This window comes from Typha latifolia, chromosome 12 (assembly GCF_019914945.1).
Source record: "Typha latifolia isolate L0001 chromosome 12, TyphaL0001v2, whole genome shotgun sequence".
NCBI classification, from domain to species: domain Eukaryota; kingdom Viridiplantae; phylum Streptophyta; class Magnoliopsida; order Poales; family Typhaceae; genus Typha; species Typha latifolia.
The window spans coordinates 9,710,816-9,732,409 of record NC_133097.1 but is presented as its reverse complement, the minus strand read 5'-3'; the positions used below and the strand labels follow the sequence as shown (position 1 = coordinate 9,732,409).

General features: G+C 38.8%; 3 protein-coding genes across 9 annotated transcripts in view; all 3 read left to right on the top strand.

The window, feature by feature from the left end:
- Positions 1–511: 511 nt before the first annotated feature.
- On the top strand, positions 512–2,854 carry LOC140798438 (inosine triphosphate pyrophosphatase). Its single transcript, XM_073152264.1, has 8 exons — positions 512–703; positions 1,080–1,144; positions 1,239–1,302; positions 1,395–1,404; positions 1,599–1,630; positions 1,740–1,852; positions 2,288–2,364; positions 2,449–2,854. Exons 1-8 carry the CDS (start codon positions 565–567, stop codon positions 2,567–2,569), a joined length of 621 nt encoding a protein of 206 aa, XP_073008365.1. The 5' UTR covers positions 512–564; the 3' UTR covers positions 2,570–2,854.
- A 1,602-nt stretch (positions 2,855–4,456) lies between these two features.
- LOC140798882 (probable pectate lyase 5) lies at positions 4,457–7,873 on the top strand. Its single transcript, XM_073152966.1, has 5 exons — positions 4,457–4,605; positions 4,687–4,832; positions 5,343–6,088; positions 6,165–6,370; positions 7,527–7,873. Exons 1-5 carry the CDS (start codon positions 4,475–4,477, stop codon positions 7,756–7,758), a joined length of 1,461 nt encoding a protein of 486 aa, XP_073009067.1. The 5' UTR covers positions 4,457–4,474; the 3' UTR covers positions 7,759–7,873.
- A 747-nt stretch (positions 7,874–8,620) lies between these two features.
- LOC140798571 (midasin) overlaps positions 8,621–21,594 on the top strand; it is a 45,058-nt gene continuing 32,084 nt past the window's right edge. For 5 of the 7 annotated variants that reach the window (XM_073152448.1, XM_073152443.1, XM_073152446.1 and 2 more), the window contains exons 1-21: positions 8,621–8,796; positions 8,871–9,178; positions 10,408–10,492; positions 12,155–12,432; positions 12,555–12,764; positions 12,873–13,018; positions 13,672–13,781; positions 13,858–13,977; positions 14,215–14,293; positions 16,278–16,400; positions 16,474–16,573; positions 16,653–16,749; positions 16,863–16,994; positions 17,067–17,123; positions 17,205–17,381; positions 17,474–17,599; positions 17,677–19,419; positions 20,507–20,574; positions 20,650–20,845; positions 20,953–21,057; positions 21,157–21,462. In XM_073152448.1, coding sequence (XP_073008549.1) covers positions 8,698–8,796; positions 8,871–9,178; positions 10,408–10,492; positions 12,155–12,432; positions 12,555–12,764; positions 12,873–13,018; positions 13,672–13,781; positions 13,858–13,977; positions 14,215–14,293; positions 16,278–16,400; positions 16,474–16,573; positions 16,653–16,749; positions 16,863–16,994; positions 17,067–17,123; positions 17,205–17,381; positions 17,474–17,599; positions 17,677–19,419; positions 20,507–20,574; positions 20,650–20,845; positions 20,953–21,057; positions 21,157–21,462 — 4,665 coding nt within the window. In that variant the 5' untranslated portion in view covers positions 8,621–8,697. The remainder of the gene's footprint in view (positions 8,797–8,870; positions 9,179–10,407; positions 10,493–12,154; positions 12,433–12,554; positions 12,765–12,872; positions 13,019–13,671; positions 13,782–13,857; positions 13,978–14,214; positions 14,294–16,277; positions 16,401–16,473; positions 16,574–16,652; positions 16,750–16,862; positions 16,995–17,066; positions 17,124–17,204; positions 17,382–17,473; positions 17,600–17,676; positions 19,420–20,506; positions 20,575–20,649; positions 20,846–20,952; positions 21,058–21,156; positions 21,463–21,594) is intronic. The other 2 variants (XM_073152447.1, XM_073152445.1) reach the window with 1 other exon arrangement.

Sequence of the window (21,594 nt, the reverse complement as noted above, 5' to 3'; positions counted from 1 at the left end):
AAATAGTATCAAGCTTGGATTGAATCAAGTTTGCCAACTTGATAGTTTTGACAGTCCTACACGTTACACGTAACATGCGCACACATGGATACGCTGCTTTCATTGGTTTACTTACTATTTGATATTTTGATTGGATAAGAGAGGGAGAGATAGATAGATGGGTCATTAAGACACACCCACATGGGATTATTTATCTCTTCCATCTCTCTCCATCTCGCTCAAGGTGCATAGTCGGCAGAGAAGTCTCATGAAAGCCATGTTATGCCTAGAATTGGTTCACAATGAAGCGACATTTGTCGGGTGTTGGGATCTCTAGTATTAATATTGGAGGGACAGGAGGAGATCCTATTATAGTCGTTTTAGTTATATACTTTAAATAATCTCAACAATAAATGCCATTAGTGTAATGGGCCATAAGTGGGCTTTACTTCTTCGAGGCCCAATAAATTCCAGCCCGATTAGTCCCAATAGGCGACGCTACTCTCTCGTGCGTATCACGTGATCGAGAGTTCGAGTGGCGGAGTGAGTCAGAGTTTAGGGGTTTCCTTTCGTCTTCGTCGCCTCATGTCATCCGGGTCGAGCGAGACGACGATGCGGGTGCTGCCGCGGCCGGTGACGTTCGTGACCGGAAACGCCAAGAAGCTGGAGGAAGTGCGCGCCATCCTCGGGCAATCCATCCCCTTCCAATCCCTCAAACTCGATTGTACGATTTCCCCTCGCCACTCCTTCTTACTAGTGTAATCGAGACGTACACTCTTGGTTCTCATGAGACTGCTCCCGGATTGGTCATCAAGAAAGAAAATGGGAGTCTGTGCTTGTTGTGTTTTGTTTTGGGCACCTGTAGAGTATATATCATATGCGACGCAATCTGTGAAACTATTTAGATAAGATGATGTAGTACTCCTTACTTTTTGAAATTGATAGACTTTAGTTCTTCTGCACTGCAAGGAAGTAGACTGCGCGATAATAGGAATAGGAAAGAAGTGAGAGAACGCCATGTTTTCCTCATTCTTCATGGAACATTAGGTTGACTTATCCTTTTGTTGTTTCTAACCATTAAAATTGCAAAATTGGGCCAGTGCCGGAGCTGCAGGGGGAGCCAGAAGACATATCTAAAGAAAAAGCCCGCCTTGCTGCGTTCAAGGTTCTTTATTGCGAGAAATCACTTTTAACTTGAAAATTACGAAACAAAGTTTGAATTTTGCTATGATTGAAAGATTTGTTCCAATTTTTTGAAGGTAAATGGACCTGTACTTGTGGAGGACACTTGCCTTTGTTTTAATGCTCTTAATGGCCTCCCAGGTTCTTGCTCTAATTTTCTTTTTCTCAATTAATCTATTTCTACGTTTCTAACTATACTGGAATTTGACATGGGTTATCCTTTACTGCTGCAGGTCCTTACATGTAAGTTGTCTCTGTCCTCTTTTTTTTTTCTCTTACGACATGAATTATGCTCTTACGACTGTTGCCTCAGGAAGTATTCTTTTACAACTTCTGCCTTATTCTTGTAATGTTTCTTAAGTTCTATAGTATGAATCTCCTAATAATCCAGTTGTTGTGACCTATTTGCCTGATTGGGGACACGCGGACGGATTCAGAAAGTGGTTCCTTGAAAAGACTGGACATGAAGGTTTTGAGCGATATGTCATTTTCCTTTTGATTTCTTTATCCTCCTTAAATGAGGTTTAAATTGTACCCTGCATAGTTTCTCCTTCATCTTCTATCACTTGTCTCTGCAGGATTGAACAACATACTGAAGGCTTTTGAAGACAAATCAGCTTATGCTATGTGCATATTTTCTCTTGCTCTTGGACCAGCTGATGAACCAATGACATTTATTGGGAAAACAGTGGTATGATGCTGTATTCTTGTGATTTCTTTTGGCAAGTATGCTTGTGAATTGTGATGCATCTTTCTGCCTTTTCTAATCTTTGTTATATACATATATACTATTGATTCTTCACAAGTACATCTCATCAAAGAGTAGTAAGTAACTGGTAAGACACTAAAGATATAGCGATGTTAGTAAAATATGAATATCATGTCATTGATACTCTATCATTGGAGGGAAATGCACTGCTGCTACATTATATTCATTTCCCAATTCCAGCGAATTTTGTTTGCATCCCTGATAAAGCAACTTAAATATATCGCCAAACTTAAGATTTTGCAAGAAGTCTAACTTGCTGGATTGTTGGAATGTTGCCTCATCTACGTATCTTTTTGACTTTCAAATTTCCTCATTCCTTTTATTTTGGGCTATCAAACTGAGATGTTTGTATAATAGGGGAAAATAGTACCTCCAAGGGGCCCTGCTGATTTTGGATGGGATCCCATTTTCCAACCAGATGGATACGAACAAACGTGAGATTTCTGTTGTGCCTAATGTCAACTACGTTGTTATATTTCTGTTCTATTTATGCATATATCTGTTGCCACATGATGCAGCTATGCTGAGATGCCAAAGGAAGAGAAGAACAAGATATCCCATCGCTCAAAAGCTCTTGCTATGGTGAAATCCCACTTTGCTACTGCCGGCTACATCTTTCAGACAGATGCAACTGTTTAACTTTACACTGAACCTTTTATATTTTTATTTGAGGAACTCAATCCAACAGAATATGGATTTCTGGCCAAGCTCAGGCATTAGATTTGGCACTGCGGAACAGTTGCAATCATCAGTACAGTTTTCATTTCAAGTTAGGTTTTGTTATTGTCCTTTTGTAATACAAACAATGATGACTGCAGAATTAGTATTCTGGATTTCTGCTACTAAACTGTCTGCTCAGTGATGAACCATGATGGACTTGCTTAGTGGCAATGCTTTTTGGCAGATGTGTTATTGCTGACCAAACTATGTGTATATATATATATATATATATATATATATATATATATATATATATGTGCGTGTGTATAAGTAATGCTGATTGCTGAAAGTTTGCAAAAGGGTGTCTGGGCAAATGATCAATACAATACAAGCCGTGTCTTACCTCCGGAGGAATTTTGACTTCTGGAATTCCTGAGTGATCTTTTGAATCTTTTGACCAAATTGGATTTCCTTCTTTCCAAGCCTAACTGCTGCTCCCTTACAGAGACTGTCGGTCGGATGCGGAGTCACACCTCTCAGCTTCCACCCATTTCAACCCATAGATGACATGGCCTCCATTTCATGTGCATCACTCCTACTCACCCACATGGAAAAGATTTGGAAACCCATGATCCCAATAAAGATCTCCAACATGTAAAGAGATGCAAAAAGATTGGATGCAGTTAGCATTTTTGGACTCCAAGGAAAGCATAAGCCTATGGAAAGCCAGTCTACCGATGGAGAGGAAAAGGAGAAGTACTTAGAGTTGCGCCGCCGATTCATTACCGGCGGAGATAAGTTTCTTTAAATCAAAAGAAAAGAAGAAAAGTATACAAAAGAGAAATAGAAATGTAAACAATAAATGGTGTATCGTTACGTAGGTCTCTCGTTTTTGAGCTAGAGATGAGCTACCTTTAATTAAAAAGGGAAAAGTTGAGAAGAGAAAGAAAAACGATTGCAGCTATCTAGATCACTATTTAGTTGAAACAACTTGAGGGGAATTAACTTCACTTTCGTATACTTTATGTCGCATTTCTTATCCCATATCTTATCTAGATTAGAGAATTCTTAAAGCAACCCATAAGCTCCTACTTAGACATTCTTGTTTTGATCCGTTTAAAGTCCCAGGGCAATTAGTAAGAAGCTTATTTCAAATATTAAACGCTTAGTTTATGATGCAGGTGCTCTCGTGAGCTCTAGTGCATAATGAGTGCAAACAATGAGCACTAGTTCCACTCGACCTTGATGGCTAAATGAATTCATAAGTACAACAAAATCATTATCAAGGAGAGCCTCTGTGTCAACTTTAAATAAAAATATCATGGCAACTTCCCCAGAACTCCTTAAAGTATATATATCCTTTACTTCATACGACCAAATAGCGAGACATAAAACTATGAGATATCCTTCCAAAATAAACATCATACGAAGAAGTTGCTAAATGAAAAAGAATTTTTTCCAATCGGAGAGCGAGCAGGGGAGAAACAAAATGCCAAGCCGCCCATCAACTTGATGAACTACCTTTCCGCTTTCTTTCATTTTCGCCCCCTTCTTTTTTAATAATTTTTTTCCCTCCTAGCTCAAACAATCCCATTGGATCATTTAACAAGAAAGGAATTGTATCCTTCTCTTTCTCTCTCCTTTCTTCTCTCCTCCCTTCTCTCACCACACCAGTTCTTCCCTCCTCTCAATCCTTCCATATCTTTAGTCTTCTCCTCACTCCCCATAGTGTTCCATATCCCTATCCCAATCCCAATCCCAATCTCAAATTTTTAAGAATAAAAATAAAATCCTATTGTTAATCACCTATTATTACTCTGTTATTATAAATAAACCACCCTCCCCTGTTTCCCCAAATTCACGTCTCTCTACCATCTCACCGAGATGCCTTCCTTCCTCCATTCCATCTGCATTCTTATCCTCTTCTTCCTTCTCCCCTTCCTCGCCTCCTCTTCCCCACTTCCCAACTCCACCGACCTCCCGGACCCCGACGACGTCGTCCGCCACGTCCAAAGGTAAACCATAACGCAACTCTGTTCTTAAGCCTATTCGATATATAATTCATCCTCCTTTTTAAGTACTTCAATTTGTTTCAGGCGATTAGACTTGGCATTGCGCTCTAAGGACTCGCAACCTTCTTCCTCCTGCCTCACCGGTAACCCCATCGACGACTGCTGGATGTGCTCCGGCTCCGACTGGCGGTCCGACCGGCAACGCCTAGCTGACTGCGCCATCGGCTTTGGTAAATATCTTAATTTGTAGAATATTTTAGCATCAATTATGGTGATATTTAACCATATTCTGACATAATGATCACAATATATTGATAATATCATGATAACATTATAACATTAATTATGGTAATATTTAGATTATATATCGATGATAGGAATAATTATACTAAGCTAGCATGAACTTTTTTTTTTATAAAAATATATTTTTTAAACTATAAAAATTCTCTTACCATTCAGACTTTACTATTTTATCCTTTAGCTTTTTTTCTTAAAATAAAAACTAAAAAAAACTCATATGGATTATAAAATTGGTCGCATAACAATCATATATTATTCTTTTAAAAAATATCTAATTGATAACTAATGAAAGGGATATTTCAAATTTGTTTACATAATTAAATGGTTTATAAAATATAAAAATAAATGATGAATTTCTGTGAAAAAATAGTAATAATTTGGAATACAGATATAATTATCCGTCACAACTTTTTATTATTAATTATGGTGATATTTACCAGGGCGAAATGCCCTCGGTGGCAAAGGTGGGCCCATCTACGTCGTCACGGACTCCTCCGACCTTGACGCCGTCAACCCGAAGCCGGGGACCCTCCGCCACGCCGTCATCCAGGAGGGCCCGCTCTGGATCGTCTTCTCCGCTGACATGGCCATCCACCTGGCGGAGGAGCTCATCGTCAACAGCTACAAAACCCTCGATGGCCGCGGGGTCAACGTCCACGTGGCCGGCGGCGCCTGCATCACGTTGCAGTCCGTCTCCCACGTCATCATCCATAACATCCACGTGCACCACTGCGTCCCGGCCGGCAACGCCAACGTAGCGTCTTCCCCGACCCAATACGGCTGGCGGTCGAAGTCGGACGGCGACGGCATCTCCCTCTACGGCGCGCGCGACGTGTGGGTGGACCATTGCGCCCTCTCCTACTGCACGGACGGCCTCATCGACGCCATAATGGGGTCGACGGCGATCACCGTGTCCAACAGCTACTTCTCGCACCACAACGAGGTGATGCTGCTCGGCCACAACGACGACTACGTGGGCGACTCGGCGATGCAGGTCACGATCGCGTTCAATCGATTCGGAGAAGGGTTGGTGCAGAGGATGCCGAGGTGCCGCCATGGGTATTTCCACATAGTTAACAACGATTACAGGCAGTGGGAGATGTACGCCATTGGTGGGAGTGCTAATCCCACCATTAATAGCCAGGGGAATCGATACATTGCCCCATCCGACCCAAATGCCAGAGAAGTAAGTAGACTTACTTGCAAACTTTTAAAAAGGATTCTAGTAAATAAATAAGTTGGTTTAACTATACTAAATGTAGGTGACGAAGAGGGTGGATACGGATGAGAGCGTGTGGGCAGGATGGAATTGGAGAACAGAGGGAGATTTGATGGTAAACGGAGCCTTCTTCGTGCCTTCAGGAGAAGCGTTGGAGGTCAAGTACGAGAAGGCCTCGAGCTTGGAACCCAAATCCGCTTCATTCGTCGACCTGCTCACACAAAACGCCGGCGTCCTCGGCGGACCCAGGTACACAACTATCTATTTTCTAGTATACTCTGTTTCAAAACTAGATTTTTTTCCACCCCCCCACCTTTTAATCCACTCTAATGATCTACGTGACCTGTGGTGGGTCCCTTTGGGAAAGTAATAAATATGTATTCGTCCACTAAGGTTCGGTGATTTCGAAGGCCGCGTTGTAGGAGTAAAAGATGAAGGAATATGTAAATAAACATTTGAAGGTGGGAAGCTTAAGTTTGTCTCGTGCTACTCACTGTGTCAGCCATGGCAGCCTTCTTCTACACCTTTGGACCCCTGAGGAGTGTAATTAATTACAAGTCTCGAAATTTGGCCCATACTTTAGAGTTTAGAGCAGTCTACACTCCGTTTGTCTAGGCTTTTGTTGACCCTTCGGCAGGTTGTCGTATAGGTTGACAACAGTGTATCCAAATGTGATACCTAGTTCACCACTATGAGATCGAAATATTTATACCTTTTTTTTTTGTCCCACTCTGTTGCTATGATAATGATCTCATAGCACCGAATAACAGGGGAGATAACCAACGGCCTCCTGATATAACGTAACACCTACCAAATTGGAACACACTTGGAACCTTTCTCTAATTTGAACTACTTGAGTGTCGGTGCGGTGGCCGAGGTGGTGGACGGAAGCCCTTCTAGATTGAAATAATTCAATTCCTCAAAACGTCATTATTCTCCCTTTCCAAGTTTATACGGGGTCCAAGGCCCCCCCAATGGGGGGCCCATGGGCATCAGCGAATTGCACCTTTTGATAAACTCGCTCACTACTTCTCTTCGTTGCTATATTATCTCTATATTATTAGATCATTAGCAGTGCTTTCTTTGTGGGCCTGAGATGGGGACTGCACTCTTTCCATTCCATCACTATGCATCGAGTCCATGCATATCCCTTAAACGTCTCCTTCATTGCTGATTAGATATTATGGCAATATAGGTCATGCTTAGCATACTTATACTATATATATTCCATGATACTGTTTATTTTTGTCACGCGAACTTTGGTAAAATATCTATTTGGGGGGATACTGCACGTCGTATTCTTTCCCACTCCACTATTATCTACAAATTATTCCTTGGAATGAAATTCTCATCAAGTCTTATAAGGCTAATAATAATGCTTGATATGTATGTAATAATATTGCAGGGATAACGGCGATGGAACCGTCCCCGGGGTCACCTACGGCGGATCAGGTATGACCACTATCGGCGGCGGCGGCGATGGTAATAGCAATGGAGGAGGGTTGGGATTTGGAGGCCTTGGTATGGTGTTCGGAAGCCATGCAGATCTGCCGCCTTTGCAATGCTCCTCTGTTTTGATTTTGTCTACCACTTTAATTGTTACTCTCTTCTCACTACTATGCTTGCATCCCTTGTAGTACTCGGTTGATACGCTCAAATTATTATTGAAAGGGACAGGGAATTAGGAAATAGGGGAAAATTAGCGTGTGTAGCATAAGAAAATAGCAAGTGGAAATTAAGCTCCTGTTATTACATGTGACCCGATATTAATTGTCATTTCTCTTTTCAGCACCAGGCTCGGTGTGGGAGAAATCTATGCTCGTTTTCGTTTATTTTAAGTCAAATACAGTAAAGTTTGAGCTTTAGCCTCAATAAGTCTCAATTATTGAACAGTGAAAAATATAAGTCTTCTCAGCTATTAAACATCAAATCAACCTATGGGAGTCACTGTTTTAGATTGGAAAGATAATTAACGAATCTCGGAATAATTATTATTTTATTTTAATCCAATCAAACATGAGTAAGCTTCGTTTTTTCTTAATCTGGATTATGAAAAAATTAACATTTTGGGACCAAATTTGGAGCTAACACTTTTGTCCGGGCCAGACCATTGTTAAAATCGAGCTCAACTATGGCCCAAGACCAAGACCAAGCCCAAGCCCAAGACCAAGACCAAGCCTAAGCCCAAGACCAAGTCCAAGACCAAGCCCAAGACCAAGCCCAAGACCAAGCCCAAGACCAAGCCCAAGACCAAGCCCAAGACCAAGACCAAGCCCAAGCCCAAGCCCAAGATCAAGACCAAGCCCAAGACCGAGCCCAACTGTGAATAAATTTCAATTTAGGAAATATAGCATCACGGTGTGCACCGAATGCCATATTACTATAAAAGCTAAAAGAAACGTCGTCTTCTTCTCCATCGTTGCGACGTTTGCCGCCTAAAACCCTAAACCCCACCCTTCACTATATAAACCCCCCGACCAGGTGACCATCGCCTATCCCCTTTTGATACTATATATTATAACCGTCTTCCCACTTCGTCTTCGTAGGGTGTTTAGGGTTTCCTCGAACCGCCAAAGATGTCCCTCGACGGCAGCTTCTCTTGCGACGCGGCTCTTCGTCGTTTCCTCGCTCGCTGCCCAAGTCTCCGCCCCCAACTGCGCGCCCTTGAGCAAAAGGTGTCCCTATTCGATCGAACTCCTTCTCTCTCCTCTCTATTGATCACCTAACTCAGAATATTCGAATTGGCCAGGGCGGAGAATTGACGGCGGAGGAGCTAGTGGCGGCGATCGCGGAACCGTTCCTCCACCCGAGCTACACGATTCCGATCATGGGATGCTTCCGCCCGCTCTGTCAGAGGATCGTCGACAGCGCCGTGGCGAAGGTACGAGATGCCTCGAGTTTGGAATCGGAGTCGGATGAGGCCAGAGGGGAGGAGATCGGGGAAGACGATCTGCGCGTCGTGGATTTCTATGTTGGAAGAGAGAGAGGTTTGAGGCTTCACGAGCTCACCTCATTGGCTTTATGCCGGGCGCTAGACTTGGCTCCTTTCTTGTTGCGGTAATTTTCAATCGCCTGTGCTTCTCATGCTTATTTATTCGTTAAATTGTAGTTTAAATAATTACATTGGGGTTGAGTTCCCAGTTATGCAAGATAATCAAATGCGCTTCTTGAATATTGTAAATAAACTTGTTTGAGGTGATGTTACTTGCAAACTGTCATTAGCGGAAGCTTCTATTTAAGCGGACTGCTCAGGTTGTAAGTTTCTTTTTGTCCACTCACTAAGACCTTGCTTAAATCCTACCGTTATCTTTCTATCAAGCAGCCAAATCGTTTCCTACTTGCTAGGAGAAGAGTTTATTGGATGACGTATCAGCAGTGGTTTAATGTACTGAATGGCTCTTCATGGTTTTAATGGACTTAGCTATACGCAAACGTCGCAAAGTTGATTCCATTACTATTGGAATGGAGAGAGAGTTTTAAAAAGGTTATATGGCATCTGTTAAGGGTTTTGCAGGGTCTGAAGATTTAGTTTAAGGTGTTCCATGGCATCTGCAGGGTTGTTGTTTGTAACATGCATATCTTCGTATTTGAAAACTTCTTTGATATTATTCCTTACTTCCTACTTTTTTGCGTTGGTAGAACAGTTCAGTTCTTAAGGTTGACATCCTTTGTAGTCATAAATTACTAGGTAAGATCTACGACAAGCTTGCTCCATGGAATAAGATGTTGAATAGAACTATTTCTAAGGTAGTAGTGATATCTTTGTTGATGGTTTTGTTGGAAGAGCTATGGACTAGAGAAAACCTACAATATGAGGGAATGCCTTGGAATTAAAAGGTGGATTATTCTTCTCGTATAACCTTGTCTTTTAGTTTTTTGGTGTATACAAGAGGATGAAGATGCAAAATAAATGCTATAAGCATGTAAGGGGCCAAAATATCAGTGGTATAATTAGACAGAAAGACAGAAACTGCATAAGTTGTTGTAGAATGACAGCACCTTCAATGAACTGGTGTAGCGAAAAGGTTGAGATGGTGCTGTCCATTTCACATGTAATGGCAATATTGGCTAATTTTGGCACCGTCCAATTTACTTATATACATGTTGATCTGGTGTGTTCGAAACTGAATACTTCTGACTTCATCTCAGAGTGCCCTGATCTTTTTTCTTTTGTATGATTCATATATGATACCAAAAGCGAAGTAAATAGATCATGTAACATAGATATTAATAAATACTTATCTGATATCTCAAATTGCTAAATGCTAACATCTTATCTGCTGCAGATGTGTTTTGAATTACTTCAAATCCTCCGCGCCACCTTTTAAACGCCTTATATCATTGCAGTTAGCTTCACCAATCACAGCAAAGGTAATCTGGTTGACATATCTTAAACATGCAAACTCCTTTTGTGTTCATATCCAGGAAATATTTTTCTGTGATTTATTTTTAGCTATATTTCCTTGGCATTGGTTATTCTAGCATCTTCTGCATTGATCAAGCAGAAGGGTTTGTGGTGCGGAATTGTTGGTTTGAGTCCTTATTCATTATTGTGGTCATTAGGCCTCTAACATGGGCCCATTTATTAACCCCACATTACAAATTCATAATCCTTCTTGCCTAAAATGTTGTCTTTTTTTGCTTGATAGAGAACCAGTGGGCACCCATTAGTAAACTGTGACTCAATTAGATAGTATTGTCACTTCTCTTGATGTGTTTCCACTTAACAATGCCAACACTACTATAAATCTGATATGAATTTTCTTATGATTTTGTACAACTCTGTCATCAAATTATTGAGGAATTTATGTCATATTGAGATTCCTAAGGGTGTTACTGCAAGTCTTATTCACTTGGAGAGCATATGTTTATATAGCTATCTAAATGGCCATTTAGAACCACTTTTATGCAATTGCTGCATTGTGGTTCCGTTCATTTATTAATATGGGTTAAATACATTTTATCTCTCTATACTTATGCCAAAAATCACTTTATCCCTCTATATTTTAAAAAGTCTTAAATTAGTCCCTATACTTATGACTAAAGTGAGACTGTTAGTTTTTTTGTTAAATTTAACTGAGTACTATGACTATTTTGATAATTTGCTGCATTATATTAAAATATGCATGTCTTCTCTAACAAACATATTAGGGGTATTTTGTTTTTTTGACATCATTCAGTTAATTTTAAAGGAAAAACTAACGGTTTCACTTTAGTCATAAGTATATTGGCTGGTTTGAGATTTTTTAAAGTACAGAGGGGTAAAATAATTTTGGGCATAAGTATAGAAGGGTAAAATGTAATTAACCCTATTAATAATTTAACTTCAAAGATAAGCCACATAATATCGTTAATAGCTAGTGGCGTAAACAAGCATGGATGCCGTGCCGGTGGCGAACCGGCACGTTGCTGATCGCTGTTCGCCTTCATCATCACTATTGCCTGAGCTTCGTCGGGTGAGAGAGCTAGGGCAACCAACAAAGTTCAGGCGATAGCGAAGACGAGGGGCGATCGACGACGACAACGGCGATGACGACTGCGAAAGTGAAGGTGAGTATCCTCTACCTTTTTCTCTCATTCTCTTACGGCACGGCCGACAAGTGCCGTGGCACGGTCCGTGCCGGCCGGTGGTCGGTACGGTCCGTGCCTATGGCACGACCATCGTTGTAAACAAGTATAAGCTAAATCTAGCAGCATCATAACTTTTTGTTTATGCCTTGTTAATGCATTTTTGTGATTCACATAAGTTTTTCACTTGTAAATGGCAATAGTGGCAAGATAATCTTCTTTTAGTTATTTAAGAGCTTCTCAATATAACTCAATTTGTTGGAGGGATTTCCTGCTTTTTTTAATATTTTCTTAAAGCACTTGTTTGGTTTCCCATTCCTGACTTACATGAATAAATCGTTCCTATTAGTTTTTCAATTTAGTTGCATGCTCAATAGAAAATAGTTTACCAGTCCCATGTTTGGCATTTCTTGTTGTGTGATAACATAGGCTGCTGGTGCTTAATGATTCCACTTGCTTTTGTAGTCTCAGGATGCAAGTCTGCTACTTGATGCAACTCGTGTACCCTACCGTTTTCTGACCATGGAGCCGAAAGTGTTCTCTGAATTATGGGACTGGTCCTGTTTCATTGATCTGGTGCAGCACATTGGTGATCTTGGATTTGTTGATGCCACTTCAGTGAATGATGCATTGGATATAAGATGGTGCACAGTACAAATATTATCAGTTGTTTTAAGAATAAGTGATAGGGCTACTGAAAGTTTTGGTATTGGTGCAGAAGAAAGTTTTATGTGCTTAATAAGGTTACTTTATTATTTTTTTATTAATGTTTTTCCCCCATTTGGAATTCATTCTATGTATGGGAGAAACATCTTATTTAATGAAGTATCTTTTTTTTCTTTCTTTCTTTCCCTTATGCTTGTAGATGGGAGGAATTTTGCATGGATACTTCATTGGAAAAGGCTGGTTGGTATCTGCAAGCAAGTGAAGCAGAACATGATGGAAGCTCTCCTGCTGGATCTCCCACTGTTAGTCCTAGATTAGAATCTTTAGAAAGCATTTCCATAGTTGATTCTTCGTCTAATTTGCCTAGCATGGAGTTTGCTCGGAGGCGTTGCAGGAGTGATGTTAGGCAGTATGTATAATTTTTGTCACTTAAGATTGTAAATGTTGCTTCTTTTAATTAATACATATGGCTATGTTGCTTGTGGTATCTACTTACTAATGATATTTTATTATTTAGTTTCGTCCTCACCTCTACGCTAAGGAAGAGTTTTGAGGTGGCTCTAATGGCAGTGAGCCAGAAGTGGCCCGTACTTCTCCATGGTCCTGTAGGTGCTGGAAAGACTGCACTAATCAACAAGCTGGCAGAGTTCAGTGGAAGTCAAGGTATGCCTTGAGATTCTCATGAGGATCCATTTCAAATATGATGCTATTGGATGCTGTCTTGAGAATTGTATCAGATGACATTGGAGAGGATGTTATCTGACATTCTGAGTGGCCCTATTGGTTCTTATTTCATAAATTTTAAGCTATATATGGTTCTAAATTGCAATGTATTTCATCTACTGAATTACTAGCGTGTTGGACATTATTTGGTTGGTCTCATATGTGGAAAGAGGTCCATGATGGAAGCTGGACGAGCATTTATGTACATTTGTACATTTTCCTTCTCAAATGCTATCCATCTTGGTGATGATCTATCTCTTCCTTTACTAAATTATAAGTTCTTGGCTTGGATCTAAGTAACGGAACTATATCTTAGATTTGGTGTTCTTTTGCTTTTCTTTACCCTGTCATGTCCGTGCTGACACTCCAATAGAGTAATCATGGATATCATAAAAGCCACCTAATAATACTAGGCCACTAACTCACCTGGATATTTACATTCCACGGATCATATTAATAGATCAGACAAATATTCATGAATAATTGCAAACAATCTGTAGTTCCCTTTTCTTTTGTTAGAAAATTGCTAGGAATCATGTGCTTATAGTTGTGCATATATACGTTTGGTTCTTAGTCATTTTCCTTTCTTTTAGTGTTGTTCATTCATCTGGACGAACATATGGACAGCAGAACATTGTTAGGGAGTTATATCTGCACAGAGCAACCTGGTGAATTCAAGTGGCATCCAGGTTCACTTACACAGGTTTGTGTCCCTATCTTATCTAATGCATATGGAAACCAACATTGACTGTGCATTTTCTTGCAATCTGTTGTGGCAGGCTGTTATGAATGGATTTTGGATTGTTTTTGAAAACATCGACAAAGCACCTAGTGACATCCAATCAACCCTGCTACCACTGTTGGAAGGTTCAAACTTTTTTGTGACAGGTCATGGTGAGGTGAGCATATTTCTGGATTTCCCTTTATACTGTCCTAACGACATTACCTCATTCTATTGTTATCTTTAGAAATGATAGTCATTGCATACTGTTCTGTAGATAATTCTACTGATCATACTCTATTTATGCAACAATATAGACATGCCCATGTTTTTGAATAGTCTGTACATTGATATGATCCAGTACTGTCATATAAAACATGCCTGCTTTGTATTGATTTTTTTTTTCCAAATGCAGGCGGTAGAAGTGGCAGAAAGTTTCCGCTTGTTTGCTACAATTACAACACTAAAGCATGAAGTATCCCATACCTTGGAAGGTATGATACTTATGTCTTTTACTTGAGCTCTTTTTCCCTACCCTTCATATTTATCTATCTTTCTAGGATAAAGAGAGATCTAAAGGTTGATATACTTAGGGAACACTAAAAGTTTTTAAGGGTTATAACTAGTTTAACATGTGATCACTTATTTCTAACTTATAATTCAACTTAAAAAAATAGTAATTTGCATGTATATCCTTCTAAAAATATCTCATTTGCATGTCTACCCTTTTAAAGTTGTTATTTGCATATATACCTATCTGAAGTTGATATTTGTATGTATACCCTCCTAAAAATATCTTATTTACATACATTATATATATATATATTCACTCTTATAAGTTGGTGACTATTTAGTTTGTTCTTCCGCATATAGACCCTCAAAAATTCTTTATTTATGTATATATTCTTAATCCTCTTAAATTTCATATTTATATGTATACCCTTCACAAATTTCTTGAGAATTATATTATCATAGTAATTTATAAGATGAAAGGCATATATGCCCTTAAATAAGAGTAATTTTTATATTAGAATTAGGATATTTATGTCTTTTTATAGTTAATTTGATGAAAGTTTAATTAAAGTCTATCTTTCGGATTGTTTCTTGATTACATTCATATATATCTCATTAGTTTAAGATTGATTTAAATTAAAATTTGATAACAAATAGAGATAAGAGAATTGAATTTATAGAAACACTATCTCCTATAGAGATAAAGAATCAAATTTAATATAAACTCTATCTCCTAGTATTATATGATATTTCCTATAATTAAGGCCTAATCATATCTATCATTTTAAAGCCTAAGAGGGAAAAACCTAAAAGGAAGAACTTGGGAGTTAGGCGCATGTAATCTTCTTGATTGCTCTTTTTTTACATAATTTGATGTTGGAACTGATACCGGAAAACCAGTGTTGGGTATGGAAACAGGACATTATAGTTGTTAGATAATTAGATTAGGATTGTAAATTTTAAATGGGTATTGAAGTATTTGTCTTTCTATTTAGGAGTACACATTATCAAATAACATAATCACTTGTCTGATGGTACTCTGCTGTGTTTTATCAAAGAAGGCCTGTTATTTGATGAATTATAAATATTATGCCCATAGAAATTATCCTGATGATACAACTGGATGCTGTATTGCTTAACATCTCTTCTGCTTATGATGTAATACATGCATAGGTTTTTATTTTTATTAAATATTAACGACCTCTATTCTGAAGAGTGTATTATGATGATATATTTGCAGGGTAGAGAATGTTCTGTCTTTCTTGTGTTTTTTGGGTACCAAGTTTCTCATATGTATATTCTGTAGCTTTGATTTATTTGAAAGTCATCTTTTATATCCTAAGCTGTTAGTTGAAGTATTGTACACATAAGACTCCTGATCAGACCAATCATAAGTAGATTGGGTGAAATCAGATGTCCTATAGAATGTCTTTTGTATGATAGTGCTGGACTTAAGTAACTATGTCCTATCCAATCTGAAGCAACCTTGCTCTTTCATGCTTTATTTCATTTGCTTTCTTGATGTGCGTCAAGGAGTACAACTTCTAAGAGAACAGCTAGCTAGCTAGTAAGTACATGGTTTGCGTTGTATCACTTTTCGGCAATACGATAAGACTATATGAGTTAAGCTAATCAGTTGAAACTTAAAGAGTGCTTGACTCTTCTTTGCTGGATGTTGTTGCGAAATAATAGGGCTACAATAGTACATGAGCTGTTTCAAGAAGATAAGATATGATTGCTAATTTACTTTATTCTCAAAATGGCACCTTAATTTGGCTTATCTGTTTGGTAATATAATTATCACAATTTTCCTTATCTGGTAAACTAGCAGGTTCTTGAACTTCATGTGTAATGCTCGTTTCCGTTTTTGTTTGCTTTCTAGAAACCAGAGAGCAAAATATACCTAATCCTGATGTGCTGTCAATGAGAATGAGTTTTATACTACGACTTTCATATTTCGTACAGGAAGAATTTCTTTTAGTGTCCTATGGCGGAAGTTGATGGTTGGGAATCCAAGCATGGAAGACATGTTAGATATAGTTAATACACGGCATCCAAGATTACAATGTATATCCTCTAGGCTCATTGGTAAGTTCTCTTCGTATGTTACATCTACTCTCTCTGCATGTCACATTCAACATGGACACTGTTTGTGTTTCAGAAACATTTGAAAGAGTGAACTCTTTGGTTTCTCACCAATTAGGAGGAATGCCAATCGACAGGACTCTGTCTTCTGGCAGTAGCAGTAGATTCTCATTAAGGTATGTACTTTCTTGAGTCCTCCTGATAGCAGTGCCCATAGTATGATACATTCTTAAGTTCTTTCGATCCCTTTTGCAGGGACCTGCTAAAATGGTGCAAAAGAATAGCAGGTCTAGGTGTCAATTTTTCTAGTTCGCAACTTTCTGCTGAGGATTGCCACAATATTTATCAGGAGGTTTATTTATTATTTGTCATTTTCCTCTGATGAGTTTTTTTTAATCTATTTTTATTTTTTTATTTGTGTTCCTTGGCCTTTTAAAGCCTAAAAGTGAAAATTCTGTTCTTTAGGCTGTCGATATCTTTGCTGCCTCCTCCTCCTCGTTGGATAAACGATTAACACTAAAGGGAGAAATCGCGAGAGCCTTTGGTTATCATTCTGAAGCAGAAGCTATGCACTGTACTAGCAAGCCTATTATTCAGGTTCATATTTCTTTTTGTTGGTAATTTCTCTTATAATTGTTAGTTGATTTGTCCTTGGTTCTTGCTGTGCAGACTCGACCATCAGAATTACAAGTTGGAAGAGTCACTTTGCAACATATTCAAACAAAGGTTTTGAACATGAATTTTGTATGATTGTTATATCTGAGCTGTTGGCTCTTTGTATTTAATATGAACTTGCTTATGTTGCAGATCCTCAAACAAAAGAGACCTTTTGTTGGTACCCAGAATGCCTTGAATACTCTCGAGAGGGTTGCTTGTTCTGTAAAGTACAATGAACCTGTTCTTCTGGTTGGTGAAACTGGTACTGGGAAGACTACACTTATTCAGAATCTAGCCATGTGGCTTGGACAGCCACTGACTGTGATGGTATAGGAGAGAGTACTTAGTTTCTCTATGAATTCTTTCAGATAAACCTTTGTTGGAATTGCTTATGTCACATTGATTTTCTCATTCTGCAGAACTTGAGCCAACAGAGTGATGTTACTGATCTTTTGGGAGGATTCAAGCCTGTGGATGCACGTTCGATATGCGTTCCTCTATACCACGAGTTCAAGGAATTGTTTTGTAAAGATTTCTCTAGGAAGGTAATCATGAATCTCAGTGCTCTCTTTGTAGGATCATAAGGAACAATTCTGATATGATGTCTTTGCTTTGTAAATAGAAAAATGAACTTGCAATTCGTTACTGTGAAGAATGTATAATGAAGAAGGAATGGAAAAAGTTAATAGGTTCACTTGGGAAATATGTGGAGAAAGCTCAAGAAAAGTCTAGATGTGGATCAAAGAGAAAGAGACCTTATTCTGATTGGCAGTCTTTTTCTTTGAGGCTTGAAGCTGCTCGCAGCCAAATTGGTGCTGCATGTGGCATGCCATTTAGATTTGTCGAGGGAGCTTTTATAACTGCTCTAAGAACTGGCCAGTGGATTTTGCTTGATGAGGTGAACCTTGCTCCTCCAGAAACTCTACAGAGAATCAGTGCTGTTCTGGATGGAGAAGATGGTACGCTTTGTCTGGCTGAAAGGGGGGACGTAGATTACCTAGAGCGGCATCCAAGTTTTCGGATGTTTGCCTGTATGAATCCTGCAACAGATGCTGGAAAGCGGGAACTTCCATTTTCTTTTAGGAGCAGGTTTACTGAGTATTTCGTTGATGATGTTTTGGATGATAAAGATCTCCATCTTTTTGTTAACCAGTATATGGATGACTTCCACAGCACTAAAGAAACGACTGATAATATTGTTAGATTTTATAAAGCAGCCAAAAGAAAATCTGAGGAGAGTTTGCAGGATGGGGCTAACCAGAAGCCACAGTTTAGTTTAAGGTCTCTTGCTCGTGCGCTGGAATACACTAAGAAAGCTGAGAAGAAATTTGACTTTATAAAGGCCCTCTATGATGGCTTTTGCATGTTCTTTCTTACTTTATTAGATGGTCCCAGTGCAAATATTATGAACAACATTTTAAACTCATTGTTGTTGGGTGGGATTGTGCCTCCTGGTCTTCCTTTTGATGCTTACTTTCCTGAAAGGCCAGAAGGTCAAAATATTTCCGAATCAGTTGCTTCTTTGGAGAACTATATACTTACTAGAAGTGTTAAAGAACATCTCAACAACCTTGCACGTGCTGTTTATATTAAAAGATATCCGGTTCTCCTACAGGGTCCTACATCTAGTGGAAAAACTAGTCTTGTTCATTATTTAGCTTCAGTTACTGGTCATGAGTTTGTGCGCATCAACAACCATGAGCACACTGATCTCCAGGAATATTTTGGTTCTTACATTACTGATTCTCGTGGGAAGCTTAAGTTTCAAGAAGGTGTGCTAGTAAAGGCAGTTCGGGAAGGACATTGGATTGTTTTGGACGAGCTAAATCTAGCTCCATCAGATGTGTTGGAGGCTTTAAACCGACTCTTAGATGATAATAGAGAACTCTTTGTGCCTGAACTTCAGGAGAAATTACCTGCTCATCCTGATTTTATGCTTTTTGCTACTCAAAATCCACCGATGCTATATGGTGGCCGCAAGATGCTATCTAGAGCATTTCGCAATCGTTTTGTGGAGATACACTTTCATGAAATCCCAGAAGATGAACTCACCACAATCTTGCAGAAGAGATGTAAGATCCCTCTGAGCTATGCTGTGAAAATGGTTGAAGTTATGAAGGATTTGCAGTTACACAGGCAAAATAGTAGAGTATTTGCTGGGAAACATGGGTTCATCACCCCGAGAGATTTGTTCCGATGGGCTAATCGTTTCAAGATCTTTGGAAAGTCATATGAAGATCTGGCAAAAGATGGATATCTTCTTCTTGCTGAAAGGTTGAGAGACGAGGATGAGAAAAGTGTAGTTCAAGAAACATTGGAACGCCGCCTGCATGTCAAACTGAACTTAGACGACTTATACAAATGGGTATAACCTCTTTCTCCTTTTTGTCCTTTTTGTTAGCCATTTTAATGTGCTGCTCATCTCTTTTCTTTTTACTGATTGCTAAGGGTTAAACTTTGATGCTTCACATCACTTCTGTTAGAATATAATAATATAAAAACTATTATTTTTAAACAGCTTAGACTTTTAGAGTAGTTGGTAAGTTAGCATGATATCAATACAAAGATCCTAAAGTTCAAATCCTATCAGGCCTATCTATTTTTGAAAGATATAAAATCTTCATCCATTTAAGTCAAGTTTATTTTTGGGGCATATTAAAATATTTGAAGTCTAAAAATAAGTGGGAGTGTTAAAATATAAAACACAAAAAAATACTGTTCTCTAACAACTTAACCTTTTAAGGTAGCTGGTGAGTTAAAAACATCTATTTGTTCATTTTGTCCATAGTTTTGGTTCAGGCATTTTAGCTATTCTGCGTTTTCATATAGAGATGTATCACTAATTAAACCTGTCACAATTAGGATAGAGGAAGTGGATGGTGCCACTGGATGCTGCCTTTATATTGCAACATGAATTTCTTTTAGTGACATTCTTTATTCTTTTGAGTTGTGTTTGGTGGATGGGTGATGCGGGCTATCAGAGGAAGTGGGAAGTGGGAAGGGTTCTGGAGGGACGGAAGAGGCATCCATCTTTGTTGGAAATACTTATATTGGAGTCCGCTGTTAAGCCTTTCACCGTCCTCCAATTATCTGGGTCTATCTGGGTCTACCTGATGTGAGACAATAGTGTTACAACACTAGCATGTATAGTTGCTCTTGGGGAAAAACTAGGGTACCAAAACATATTATACATTTGGAGACATTGATATCCCTACTAAAGTCCACATTGTATAGCTGGTTTCCTTGTAGGTTGTCCTTACTAATTCAGATATTTTTACGTTAAGCCAATAAATATTTGTTTAATTTTTCTCTTAGAAACTATTGCTACTTCCTAGGGAATAGGTACTTTATGTGCATTGGGAATATGTTTAATATAATGCTGAATGTCTGATTTTATAAATTGTTTTTGCATTTCTTCTGTCACTAATTCATGCATGGAATCTTTGATGCAGCAAATAGATCAAAGTTACACATTCTTCAAGCTTACTGAGGATCCCAGAGTACGCGAATGTTTTGGAAAGTTAGTTAGTTTATTTTGCCCTTTTCAGTTTATTTCCTTGTCCAGAATTTGTCTTAATCTGGTTAATATTTGCAGTATTACTTGGACAAAAAGTATGTTGAAGCTGTTCTTACTTGTTGAACGTTGCTTCAAGTTGCGAGAACCTGTCCTCCTTGTTGGGGAAACTGGAGGCGGGAAAACCACAGTGTGCCAGGTCTTGAGTATTGTTCTAGGGGCGACATTACACACTTTGAATTGCCATCAGTACACTGAGACATCTGACTTTATAGGGGTTAGATCATTATACTTTTCTCACTTCCATGGTTCTTTTAGGTTTATCGATAATTTATTGATATATTCCAGGCTTCTTATATGCTGACCACAACAATTATCCTGCAGGGATTCTTTCCTGTACGAGATAGATCGAGATTAGCTATGGAGTTCAAAGACTATGTCACAAAGACAAAGGCCTCCAAAATTTTCCTTCGCATCGCAGGAGATGCTGTATGTTTTACTTTTACCTCCCCCCTTTGTTTTTACACATGATACAACTGATTTTTTTTTCTCACCAAGAATTTGTCCACCTGTTATTTGGCACTGCAGGCATTATCTTCCGACATTTCAAATGCTTCTTGTACTATAGATCAGATAGATGAAATTTTACATACATTCGAAAAGGGTATAACCTTCTATTCTGATATCACTCAACAAGATGTTGTTGAACTTAAGCAAGTGAAACTGGACCTGATGCAGCTGCAAGAGAAGTGGCAGACCATATTTACTTGGCAAGATGGACCCCTTGTGCATGCAATGAAGTATGGAGATCTGCTTCTTGTGGATGAAATTTCTTTGGCTGATGACAGCGTACTTGAACGGCTGAACAGCGTTTTGGAACCAGAAAGGAAATTGGTGGGTCCTGACTTTACTAGGCTCTTTTGTTATGTATAATTTCTTTTGGGCTGAAATATGAATAAAATTTTTGTTTCTGCACTTTCAGAAAACTAGCTTAGAACAACTTTTAGTTTGGTTCAGTACCAAATG

Coding starts and splice junctions, on each gene's coding strand:
- LOC140798438 (XM_073152264.1), top strand. CDS start 565: ATGTCATCCGGGTCGAGCGAGACGACGATGCGGGTGCTGCCGCGGCCG. Junction 1,145..1,238: donor CCCGCCTTGCTGCGTTCAAG/GTTCTTTATTGC, acceptor AATTTTTTGAAG/GTAAATGGACCTGTACTTGT. Junction 1,631..1,739: donor TGAAAAGACTGGACATGAAG/GTTTTGAGCGAT, acceptor TTGTCTCTGCAG/GATTGAACAACATACTGAAG.
- LOC140798882 (XM_073152966.1), top strand. CDS start 4,475: ATGCCTTCCTTCCTCCATTCCATCTGCATTCTTATCCTCTTCTTCCTT. Junction 4,606..4,686: donor GTCGTCCGCCACGTCCAAAG/GTAAACCATAAC, acceptor AATTTGTTTCAG/GCGATTAGACTTGGCATTGC. Junction 6,089..6,164: donor CCGACCCAAATGCCAGAGAA/GTAAGTAGACTT, acceptor TACTAAATGTAG/GTGACGAAGAGGGTGGATAC.